The sequence below is a fragment of the Podarcis erhardii genome (assembly GCF_964252035.2).
Source record: "Podarcis erhardii genome assembly, chromosome: 6".
In the NCBI taxonomy this organism is placed as follows: domain Eukaryota; kingdom Metazoa; phylum Chordata; class Lepidosauria; order Squamata; family Lacertidae; genus Podarcis; species Podarcis erhardii.
The window spans coordinates 45,174,496-45,187,515 of NC_138510.1; the positions used below are offsets into that span (position 1 = coordinate 45,174,496).

Here is a 13,020-nt window from a genome sequence, read left to right on the forward strand (position 1 = left end):
TTTGTTAATACCCAGCTCCCAGAAAGCACCATCAAAGGTTAACGCAAAATGCTAGAAAACTCTCCAGGAGCCCCTTATTTTCCCGAGGAACTGAGATGCTAAATTCAATGATGACAAAACTAAAGAGGGCCCTCTTAATGCCAGTCTCGTTTTAGGATATGATGCTATGGTGCCAACTTTGTGTGGCATTGCTACATATCAGGAACACAGAGACTATGCCCAACACAGAAAAATATGATCTACAGGTTTCCACAAAACCTTACCAATCATTATTGATGGCATGTACTCAAGCCTGTTCACTTCTTTAAAGATATGGAGTGCACTTCTGTCACCCTCATGTGTGTAAGAAATTGCTCTCAGGATCTCATATCTGTAGTAGTCTCTGTCCAATTATATGTGCACAGACTGTGTACCTAACAAGTGAACCCAGTGCAATAAGTATGACACACACTGAATCAGGTTCACTTAAATAATCTGTGAACCTAGCTATCAGTTGCAGATTTCAAAAACTTGCACAAATCTTTGCAAATTGCCAGGGAAGTCAATGGGACTTCGGTGGGGATCAGCAATGATAAGCAGGCATGGGTTGTGGCTGGGGGTCAATGCCTATCATCATGACTTCCTCTTCTGAGACAGCTGTCCCTCTCCTGCTTTCAGGTTCTAGGTAACCAATTTATACCAGCTGCCATTCAGATTTTTCAAGCTAAAGTGTCATACCAGCTACTTTTTGGGATTCCAATATGGATACAAGCATATAATAGTGATTTAAATAAGATATGCTCAAGTTTCTTTGGGCTCCCAAATTCAATCAAGTATGAGACAATGTGTGCAGAATTAGGTATACACATGATGGAATATTGGGCGTGGACTAGCACTATAAAATACTCGCCACATTGCCATTTTCGTTCCCAACCTTCAAGTATGCTTTCCAATTTACTTAAGGACTCCTATAAATCCAGATGGCTCCAACTCATACATAGCAGAATTAGATCTACTGTATTGATATTGACTTGGAATTATTGCATAATTCTATTATTGCATAATTCTAGTGAGCAATATATTTATCGCAATATCCAAATTAGATTAAGGGATATTGAAAAACAAAACATTGAGTCAGCTGTAGATAAAATCTGCTCCCCCCAAGTTCTATGGTTTAAATACAACTGATAACAGGATCACTTATATCTCAAAGTTAATAATTCCAGCCCATTTCCCCCTCAGATTTTGTTAAGGGCAGATATTTAAACATCCCTAGAAATGATAGACATTGAGGATGTTATTTGAATGTGCCAGACACTGTAGAACATATTCTTTTCTACTGCCCACTGCACAACCAGGTACATAAACACGTTATCCCCCTTTTTGGGTAGTTAAACATCATGGCACAATGAAAATATCAGATTCTACCTGTATGATATTAACCTGGAGGTAACTGCAAGGGTGACTGAGTTACTGTCAATAGTATCTCTTAGTAAATGACGCAGTTTAGCAGGAAGACACTCCAATAAAAATTTCTGTTACTATATATCTTCTATGGCTGCTTCTTTGTTTAAATTTTTGTATATGGATGTTTTAAGATGGTGTATATCTGTAATGCCTAATAAAGGTTTGGAGAAAGAAAACTGTGAGGTTCTAGATCCCTCTCCCTGGCATAGCACTGCTGATCCCTACATTTCAGTACATTTTGCTGGTATATTGCTTAATCCACAACAGAGAGTGACAGATGTTCCTCTTCTGTGTCTTTTGTGTCTAGTAAGGCCAAAAAAATTGCCATTGTGCAAGACTCTGTTTTCATCTTTACTTGCGAATCTTCTCTCTTTATCTGCTGGAGTGAGATGGAGAACTTTGTGCATCTCATCTTCTTGGTCTCCTTGTCAGGTATGAGATTTAGAATCCTATGCTGGTTGGATAAGTGGGTGATAAGCAGGCTATAGGAACAGATTAGTATGAATGGGTCAGATAAGGACTGGGTTGATATGCATGCATGATGCTGAAGGCAAGGCACAATTGATCCTGCTGAAAACAAGCTATCTGGACTAAGAAACTTTTTACTAAAATGTCATTCTTAATTTGCCAAGCACCAGTGGTACATCTGGCTTGCTTCTGCTGTCTCCATGTGGCACGCTTTGCAAATTGCATTGAATGGGATAATGGGCTAGGGATAGTGTATATGGAAAGTTATGTCCACAGTGCAAGAGACTGAGCTAAAGGAGTCTGTTGGGTCTGTCCTCTGGCTGTATAGACATAACATTCTATCATTCTGTACAGCAGATACAAATTACGAGAACCTCAAACTGTGATCAGCCAAAGGGCAAAGCAGAAGCACTCTGTGCTAGAGGAGAACATAAGGAAAACCCGGCTATATCAAGCCAGAGGCCAACTAGTCCAGCGTCTTGTTCTCACAATGGCAAACCAGATTCCTATGCTAATGCAACAACAGTGGAAGCTGAAGAAAGCCATCATGGCTATTAGCCACTGATAGCCTTATCCTCCATGATATTTATGCTTACTTTTATTTATTTATCCGTTTGCTCCGCTTGCTTGCATGCTTGTTTCACATCCCACTATATTCGGTGGGTGCAGAGGAGTTTGTACCCTCCTCTTTGCCACAGGGGAGGGGTGAAAATGGGCAAGGAATGGAGTAGCGATGAGATAAGAAATATTTGAATCATGACAGGATGTGTTTAGCAAAAATCTTTGCGTTGATCAGAAGCAGTAGTTAAAAACAGTCATTGGAGGCTGTGAGTTTAAGGGATGGTGATGTGGAGGGGATGCTAAACCCTTTCTCATCCAGCCATTTCTCTTCTTCCCAATCCTCCCCTCCACTATTTTTCACCTCTAAGGAGAACATAACACACACACTATTAAAGGTTACCAATGTGCAAAATATACATCATTCTGCAAGGGAATGAAAAGGACCGACACATGTACAGAATGTTATAGATTGCAAGGGAGTTGCACTGGTGTGAACACAACCTTACAAAGCTGCAACAAGAGGCATTCTGGACCATGAAGCAACATGAAACTGTTTCTTCAGGCAGCAGATTCCATTTTCCCCTGTCCCAGCTCAGAAGAGGGGTTGAAGGCGATTCTGACTTCAAGTGCAAAAATCTCTAAGTAATTCCCTTATGCAGTGGAATCGCCCGTGTCAAGAAAAGATGCACTAGAGAGAGCTCCTCTGTCTATATCAATAGATTTCCTTCTCTCAAAATTGGTCGCTAAATCATAGAATCATAGAACTGTGGAGCTGAAAGGGACCCCAAGGGTTGGATAATCCAACCCCTTGCAATGCAGGCAGGGAGCTCTTCCAAAAGACCTGTTTGTTGAGCATTCATCCCAATTTGTTGCACAAATTTGCACAGAGGTTGTACGAGGTTATATTGAGCATGCATCCTGATTTGTTTGCGTGGAGGTTATATGACATCACCAAACATCACCATTATTCCACACTTTGCATTACATTTCCCCATTATTTTTCTAACTCCCCCAAATCTGCGGGTTTTGGGGAGAGGGTTTGTTCTGCCAGACTTTGATTGCTCAACCTAACTTTCCCACCGTATGACTGAATCATACCCACAAAATAGTGACAGTCTGAAAGCAGCCTCAGGCTGGTCTTCCGCAATCCCCATATTGCACCACTCTGGAGCAGGACTTAAGGCAGAGGCAGCATGCGTGAGTCACATCTGACCAAATCATACTTTACATTACTCATGCTTTTTAAAAATGTGCTTAAGCTAGCCATTTTTATTTTGAACAAGAAGCAGATTTGTGGGCTTCTGATCCTGCATTTATTCCTGGTCCAAATTGACAGCCTGCTGCATATTGCTCCCACCAGCTGCTTTGTGCCACCGTAAGTAAAGTTAACAGCACTTGGGGGGGGGATAAACAGCCACAGGAGAAGGAGAATTTTCAGCTGGAAATCAGTATGGGGCCTGACCTAGATCAGGAGCATGTTCTGGATTAAGGCCCCCCACAGCTGCTGCTCCTTCACACAAAAATGCCCAGCTTAAGCAAGATTTTTTTAAAAAAAATGTAAAAAAAGCATGAATATAACAATGTTTTTAATAGGCCTTAGACCTGGCTCCAAGGTCTCGCATCTATTAAAACAGCCCAGTAATCTTCCCACCAGTGATGTAGAGACTTCAGAGACCTCAAGGTTTGGCACAAACTGAATTTTGAAAAGTTGTTGACTAAAGCAATTTGCAAGCAAATCAGCTGGGGTGTGGGTGGGTGGGTGGGTGGATTTGCCTTCTTACATCGAGGGATCTCCTCCCCATTTATGCAGGTCATGTATATTGTAAACTATATATATCTGAGCAATGTGGGTGGGGCTCTAGGTGATTTGGCCCCAGTGTTGTAATATGGTCACCTCCCATTACAAAAATGGAAGTATGGAATACAACCCTTCTCTCCTTCCTAGAAGCATACGCAACTGAGGATGTTCCAACGGTGTACGGTGTCGAAGGAGAGCCCATCACCATCAATTGCACTTACAACCCCCAGGAGTACCAGTGGAGAGAGAAGAGTTGGTGCAAGCTCATCAGTGAGATGTCATGTCAGCATGTTGTCAGCGCCCGGCGTTTTTGGATGCCGTTCCTCAAAAGAAAGAATGGCACCACCGCCATTGCTGACAACATCCAGAAGGGGATTCTCACAGTGACCATTGACCCATTCCAGAAAGAGGATGCTGGTTTGTATCAGTGCAAGGCAGAATTCTTGGGGATTACGAATATCCTGCAGAAAGTGAAGGTGGAAGTTCTGACAGGTAAGTCCCACCAGGGTCTTTAATCAGCTGTAAGCCTTGCCTTCTAAATAGTCATGTCTATGATACAAAATTATGACCCCAAATAAGATATTAGACCCACTGTACAAAGACATGATTAAAGCAGGCACAGGCGTAAACTTCTTGCTCAGCACAAAGGAGGGCGAGGAAGAGCTTTTTTCTCGCTCTTCTTGTATAGCTTCCCCCAGTGCTTTTTTTCTGGGGGGATGCAGGGGTACACATACCCCCTAAACATTTTGTGAATCTAAGTTTGGTCTCATTGAGGGGCTATATTTCAATATGAGTGGGAAAATGAGAGTACCTCTGAACTTTCTTTTTAAGAAAAAAAGCACTGGCCTTCCCTGTTTCAACAAAGATGTCCCGAGCCTATTTTGGGGCCATTATATGCTTTATATACATTCGCAGTAATATCGCTTTGAATTTTGTTTGGTTGTTTGTCTCTAGCATTTTTATTTTTATTTTTTATTTTATTTTTTTATCCTGCTATGGCTGTATGCTAATGCAATAAAGGTTTGTTTGATTGATTGATTGATTGATTGATTGAACAAAGATGGAAGACTTCAGCTACAGAGCAATGTCCTTAAGGCTGCAGTCTACACACTTATGGTACTTACCTGGGAGTAAGTTCCATTGAGAACTTCCAAGTAGAGATGTATAGGATTCCACTGCTAGTCCAAAACCTACAAGTGGTCTTTGGGCTCATCTATACTGTTGCTTAATGGGGATAGTTAGCTTCCTGGGCTTCCATTGATTCTGTGTTGTCTGAATGCCATTCTTCTCCAAATTACTGTCTTCTCATCTTTCTCTCTTCCTCAGTCTGGATTTTCTAATACCTTCTCCTTTTTGGAGTATCCATGGCATGCAAAAATCCAGACTGAGAAAGAGAGGAAAGCAGTGGCTTGGAGAACATCCCATGCCCAACAGTGAATTGATGGAGGTACAAGGAAACTTGCTATCCACAATGAGCAACAGTATGGATGAGCCCATCATGTGTTTATTCCTGGTTGCGACAGCGGCCTGCTCTTAATCATTGCCTTGGGTAAAGGAGCGGAAGGTAAATAGGGGTTTACTCTGATCAATCTCTGACTGATTTGCAGTTGATAGACAACTGGAGTCAGAAATCTTTGCCCAACAGCAGCAGCAGAAGCAACAACAAGAACTAGAAAAAGCTTTCCTCCTCTGTACAAAGTTGCTGGGAAAACAAGTCTTGGGAGAAAACCAAGAGATTTATTGTGTGAAAGGACTAATATATATATATATATATATATATATATATATATTTGCTTTCGTAGATTTTCACCAAAACCTGCATATATATATATATATATATATATATATATATATATATATAAATTTAGCACCAATCCCAAATCCCTGGGCAGAGCTTATGCTCAGATGTACCTTGCTCCTTAATTCTTAACATATGTCCACTTGCCTGGGCCACTATTCTGCACCAGCTGAGATTGGTGGACCTCAGGATTCTGGTAAAAAAATATGCCCACCCCTGCCTTAAGATGTTCTTATTTTGCCAACTAAATTACTCTGTTTCTGCCACCAGGTCTATGGGAGACTGAGGCACCTGAGGAGCCCAGAGCAGTGCACAGCATCTCCAGGTAAATCTATACATTCGTTTTATTGGTAAGCCTCAGGCATATTGTCATATATGCAAATACAGTGGTACCTCGGGTTAAGTACTTAATTCGTTCCGGAGGTCCGTTCTTAACCTGAAACTGTTCTTAACCTGAAGCACCATTTTAGCTAATGGGGATGGGGCCTCCTGCTGCTGCCACGCCACCGAAGCACGATTTCTGTTCTCATCCTGAAGCAAAGTTCTTAACCCGAGGTACTATTTCTGGGTTAGCAGAGTCTGTAACCTGAAGCGTATGTAACCCGAGGTACCACTGTAAATATACGCATATGCATGTATTTTGCCTATATGCATATTTACCCCCTCCTTCTGTGAGAAGTATTCTCAAGGGACTCAGCTATACAGCTGCAAATATAACGTTTTAAGTGCATTATACAAATGTGATGCTAGATGGGGCTGATGGGATAATGGCAAGCTCCATATATATTTTAAAACATTAAAAAAAAAACATTTTCACAGTGTTTTTTTATATCTGTGTGGATTCAGCCAAGGTAGCTTACATGGCAAAATCTGAATAAAAAACAAGTTGAAATGAATAATAACCATTTGAACACAAAAATAGCAGCACAGGAAACATCTCAGCACACACTTAAACTTCATCAGCTCGAGGCTGGGGGGCGGGGAGCTGGAATGAATAAATCCCATGCCAAGCTACTCTGGTATGGGGAGTACACAACAGGTTTTTAAGTAGCAAGATCAGCAGTTCTTACTATAGATAGGATACAAATACAGTCAAAGTTGAAGCCTGGTTTTTCATTAAGGAAATTTAGGCTCTTTCCCACAGATAGTTTGTGAAGCCATGTGTGCATGGCATTAGCCACAATCCATGTCTATCCTGCAGATTAATGAGAAGTGCTGCATTTTGGTGTGTTTCCCCTCCAAACCAGCTTAAATCTGATCTGAAAATGTTAAGACGTATTAAGACATCCCCACACACTGGTGTGGATAGACAGTGAGTGACTCGGAAGCACATCCAGCCATATTGAGGTGTACAATAACATGCAGGTACTTTTTCAGGCAAGGGGTGGAGGAGGTAAGCAACCTCGCTGCATTTTAAGTTGGCAATATGCACACAGCCGGTTAGTGATGAAGCTTGATGGCAGAGATGAGAGACAGATATAATGGCTTTAATAGATTTGCATCCTTCCTTGGGATTTAATCGCTTTTTGGTCCAGCAAGTTTTTAGGTGGCAATGTGTATAAATCAATTAGTGGTGGTCTAACCTTGCTGCATTTTGGAGACCTCTCTGCTCGTTCTGGTGAGTAAGAGGCACCAGACTCCTGCCCTGTTGGTTTCACTGTAGGAAGACAATAGCTTCCTTCACAATCTTGAGTGTCAAACATGTCTCCAAGGAAAGGTGAGGGCATACAAGCACATGGACTATAGGAAGTTAGTAGAGTAGATGCCACACCTCATCTCACTGAGCCAGGTTCAACATGTAGGCTGCAAAAAAAATAAAGTTCAACATGTAGGCTGCAAATCATCATCATCATCATCATCATCATCATCATCATCATCATCATCATGTCATGGAGCAAAGCACCCCATCCAACTAAACTGCAGGGGATTCAAAGGACTCAGGTGTGTTTCCAATTCTTAGAATTAGATTTGCCTGACCATCTCTTAAAAAATTACCCTAATCATCGTCTCCCCCCTGTGTTGCAGAAGGGAAAATGTATTCGAGGCCCTATTGAACCTTGTATTTCCTTGGAGATTTCCGATTCTCTGCATCCTCCCCTCTTCTTGACATATGCAAGATGATTCTGACATAGAAATTACCCATTCTCATTACAGCTCCTACACTTGTGTTGCTAGCAAGTGACAAAGGGTGGGCTCAAAGAAATCTGCTAAATGTGATTACCTTGAACATAATTCACTGGGACTCTTCAGCTGTGACATCTCAGGGGTGATTCAGCTGTTATTTGCCCATGTAAGGCACAAACAGACATGCTGGTAGCAGATTCCAAGCCAGGCCTATAAAGCAAGGCAGTGGGGGAGATTTAAAGCACAGTATGAGGAGGCAGGAGGAGAAAGCTAACTCCATCCCTCTCCTATGCTTTCCTGATGAAACTTGAATTACTGCAATGCTTCATACTAGGGGTAGCCAATATGCTGCCCTCCAAATGTCATGGAATCATAGAGTTGGAAGGGACCCCCAAGGGTCATCTAGTCCAACCCCCTGCAATGCAGGAATCTCTATTAATCACACCTGACAGATAGCCATCCAACCTCTGCTTAAAAACGCCAAGGAAGGGGAGTCCACCACTTTCTGGATAAATGTGTTCCACAGCTCTTACCATCAAAAAGTTCTTCCTAATGTTTAGTCAGAATCTCCTTTCTTGTAACTTGCATCCATTGGTTTGAGTCCTACCCTGAAGAACAGGAGAAGACAAGCTTTCTCCGTCTTCCAATGTGTCTGCCCTTTTAGATAGTTGAAGGTGGCCATCATATCTCCTATTAGTCTCCTCTAAACATACCCAATTCCCTCAACCGTTCCTAAGGCTTGTTGTTGGACTACAACTCCCATCAGCCCCAGCCAGGATGGTGGGAATTGTAGTCCAACAGAGCACCATATTGGCTACCCCAGCATTGAAAAATGATCTGGAAACTTCAGCTGGTCCAAAATAGGGCAGCAAGATTATTGTTAACAGGCTGAAATGGTGACATTATGCCAGTGCTTTGCTATCTGCACTGACTTCCAGCCTATTTCAAGGCTCAGCTCAAAGGTCTGGTATGACTTTTGAATAGCTTGCAGCCAGGGTACCTGAGGGAACAACTCTCATATACCTGTCTGCATGCTAAAATAATATTCAGAGGCCCTTCTCCACCTGCCCACCCCAACCCCATTAGGCCAGGCAGAAGACTACTGAAGACAGGACCCTTTCAGTGGTAGCCCCCTACTTGTGGAAAGCCCTCCTCAGCAGGGCTCACTTGACACCTACATTGTGGTTTTTACTGCATCTGGATAAGGCCTCTTTATTTCCCCAGGCTTTTCAGTTTTAAAAGCATGTTTTGGGTACTTTTTTAGACCTTCGGACCTATTGGTTTTAGTTTAAAGTTGTTTTAACTGCTGTTTGATTTCATATTTTTATAATATTTTTATATTTTATTAGGTGTGGGTGTTTTAAATGTACACCATCCAAAGAAATTACTGTTAATGGATGGTATGAAAACGCTGTAAATTAAGTGCTTTTTAACTATTTCCATACTGGTGGGAATTCTTTCCTGTTATACCCTCCGCCCCTAAAGTCAGAAAAGTTAGCTTTTAAAAGAACTGCTGGGGTACTGGTAGGGGAAAGGTTCGTCCCCCACACCCAATCCATGCTCCCCTGCTTTATAGGGATTTGTCAGGAACCCAGTCTTGACACTCGGGATTGATGCCATCATGTGTACTTTGGCCCTTAGAGAACAGAATATTTCCAGTCTCTGTAGGAAGAGTTTCCACCCTTCATTAGGCTTCCATGTGGAATGCAAACTCTTGGCAGCAAAATGAATTTTATACTTGCCAAAAGCTATGTTAAACAAATGGAACTCGACAGGAGGAACATTTTCAAAACACAATGAACTGTGAAGGAAGGCAAAAGCACCTCATAAATCTAGCCAAGCTAAAAAAACTTAACTTTCCTCTTCCATGTGAATATTAAGACCCTCAGTTCCATATCCCACTTCTTCTTTTTCCACGGAGCTCCATGTTCCATCCAGGCTCAGACCAGCTTTGCTTCAGCAGCACGGCTGCGTCACATTCCTTCAGACTGTGGCTGTGTACACATTGCCATCTTAAAGCACAGCCGGGTCATTCTTTTTCTCAATGCAAGAACTAAATCCTGTTGGGAGGGATGGAGTAATACATCATACACTGTATTTCATAAGAAAGGACAGAATATATACGGATTGTGGCTAATGCCATGTGTACTCCATTTCCCAGCCCAGCAAGGGTACCCCACTGAATGCTGAGTGAATGGGAATGTGCACACAGCCCATGTCCTGGGCTACAGGGGAAGGCAACTCAGCAGCTAAAATCTGTAAAAAGCACTCCCACTGCCCTCCCCTGAAGCTCAATGAGATCGAGTGGCATCAAGGAGCACCCAAGACTGAATAAGTATTCAGTCCTTAAGGGAAAGTGTGAGTCCATCAAGGACAGGACAAACCCCAAGACCTACCCCTCAGCACCTCCATCTTGTCAGGCTATGGCTGGTGGCTGATGCAAATAAAGATTCATTCATTCATTCATTGTCAGGCTCACTATCCATTTGTTATCCATCATCTAGGGAACTATTCAAGGTCTCCTAAAAGTGGCATACAACAAGCAGAACTGGGGACTTCTTCATATATAGGAGATACTGAACTTTGGTTATTCGTACACAGCTGCTATTGCTGCATGTAAATATTGACAAGAGTTGGAGGAGGGATCTTTGAGGTAGAGCCAAACCATCTAAGGGCAGCTTCTGATACCATACATTCCATTAGGCTCTTGCAACGTCTATGAGCCCTGCAACTCTAAGCAACTTTGAATGTGAGTTGGGGCATCAAGCAAAAGGAAATAAGCCTTGCACTGCAGAGTTTGGCACTCTGAGCTTTTCTGTTAGTACATCAACGGGGAAACTCTGCTCACCAAATGTTGCTGAACTCCAACTCCCAGCAGCCCCACCCAGCATGGTCCACGGGCAGGAGTAGTCATCCAACATCATCTGCAGGTCCACGAGTCCCCTCCTCCCTGTGTTACTGCATACAAAGTTAACCAGTTAAGCTCAAAAATAATTTTGAAACATTGCACCTGAGTCCTCACTGCTTAAAGACCAATAAAACCGCTGCAGTTTCGTTACTTCACTATTTCTGAATTTGCAGTGCAATTCTATTCAGAAGCAAGTCCCACTGTGTACAATGAATAGTTCCCTGAGTAAATCTGAAGGACTTAGGAACAAGTGGTATATAAATTTGATGAAAAAAATACATAAATACTGGAAATGAGACCTGGACATATTAATTAGATCTGGCAGTCGCTAGCTACCCCGAGTGAAATGGCTGCAATGTAAAACAGCAACAGCCATGCCAAGCAACCTCGAGTGGCTCAATGGAGAAATTGTTTCCCCTCCTTTTCTTTATTATAATTCTTTTCACAATAAATTACCTGCTTCATGCCCTGTCGCATTTGTATCTTTCCAAAGCACCCTGTCAGATGCTGAAGTCAATCTTCACTTCCTTGTGGCTGGATTCTTGGGTTTCAAGCTCCTGGTTGCTGTAGTCATCTTGATTGCTGCTAAGAGCCCGTGCAGCAGACAGACAAAGGATGAGAGCCATGGAGAAAATGAGCACCAGCTCTTCCCAATCACAGGTGATGTCAGTACTCCGAGTGCAAGAGACTACTGAGAGCAGGGCTGCTGCAGAGGTCCTTTTTAAATGACTCCCTCAGAACATGAATGGGGCTGGCCATATCTTGTACCAACCTAGTAGAATAGGGAATGTCAAGGTGAGTGCCTCACTGTTCTGTACCCTAGACCACCTTGCAGAGCATTTCGGGGGCATACAACCAGCTTACACAAGGAGCCAAAAATGCTAAGATGGGAGCCCAAATGTGTATGTTGTTTCCAGGAAGGTGAGTGCCTCCTTGAGCTGAGTTGCCTACGTCTAGTCTAGGCCTGAACTTAATGCAGCCCAGAATCACCTGTGACATCACAGAATTCTGGGGCCTGTTTTCAGTTAGTGTGCAGAGCTACCCACAATGCAAACAGCACACAATCTTGGATTTCTGCATTGCTTCCTTGAATCGTGGCTCTCCTGGTGGCTGTCTATTCTAGCCGTGTTTTTCAGTTGCCCCCTCCCACAGCCGATGGGTACATTCACAATACAAATTCATGACTTTCCACAATGAATCCTGATGACAAGTTCTGTGAAAATGCTATAAATTTGTTGAGAGACATCCAGCAATCAAGCCCTGTTGTGCCTTCTGGAAAAACCCATGGCATTGCTAACCCCAAAATGGAAATAATGAGTCAGGAATTTACTGTGATGCAATGGGCTTGTAGATCACGAGTTTTCTAAGTGACACATTTGAGGCATTGCTGTTTGTTCACAAGCTTTTAGAATGAATTGCTGTTTCATTCTCCTACTCCGCCACCCCAATATTCCAACTGCAAATTCATTTCTTTAAAATGAAAGCTTGGTGTGCTGTATATTAAATAGAGAAGATAACTTCATGTGGTAGTAGTGACCTTGGGTTATATTTGGATGCTTGTTTCATTTAATTTCATAGCACATATGTCTTTTCTCGTTTCCAGGCTAAAAGGGAAAGCTTGGCATAAATGGGATGTGATGGAAAGACGAATGAGTAAGAATTCAAAGCTAGGTGCATAGAAATTGCTCCAATAGACAAGATGTGAAGGACATGCTTGCTTTATCCTGTGGCCTGTGCCCCATGACCAATGCAAGGACTGTGGTGGTTCCATTTATAAAGCCAGATGTTGCCAGCAAGTCAAACTAAACAGCTTTGCTGTAGACAATAAAGAGTATCAGATGGATGCTCCACCCAGAAGCACTTTTAATATTATCTTGAGAACAATCTGTATAGTGTAAGAATAAATGTAAGAATGTA

The 13,020-nt window shown here is 42.4% G+C and overlaps 1 protein-coding gene across 3 annotated transcripts; it reads left to right on the forward strand.

The window, feature by feature from the left end:
• Window positions 1-1,753: 1,753 nt before the first annotated feature.
• Window positions 1,754-13,020, forward strand: LOC309344209 (triggering receptor expressed on myeloid cells 2-like). Of its 3 annotated transcripts, none has more exons than XM_081866460.1 (5): window positions 1,754-1,878; window positions 4,421-4,765; window positions 6,342-6,396; window positions 11,597-11,763; window positions 12,707-13,020. In XM_081866460.1, the coding sequence occupies exons 1-5, from the start codon at window positions 1,836-1,838 to the stop codon at window positions 12,709-12,711; spliced, it is 615 nt and encodes a 204-aa protein (XP_081722586.1). In that variant the 5' UTR covers window positions 1,754-1,835; the 3' UTR covers window positions 12,712-13,020. The 3 variants fall into 3 exon arrangements, with proteins under 3 accessions (XP_081722586.1, XP_081722587.1, XP_081722585.1); XM_081866461.1 differs by having other exon boundaries at window positions 4,424-4,765; XM_081866459.1 differs by lacking the exon at window positions 12,707-13,020 and having other exon boundaries at window positions 11,597-12,700.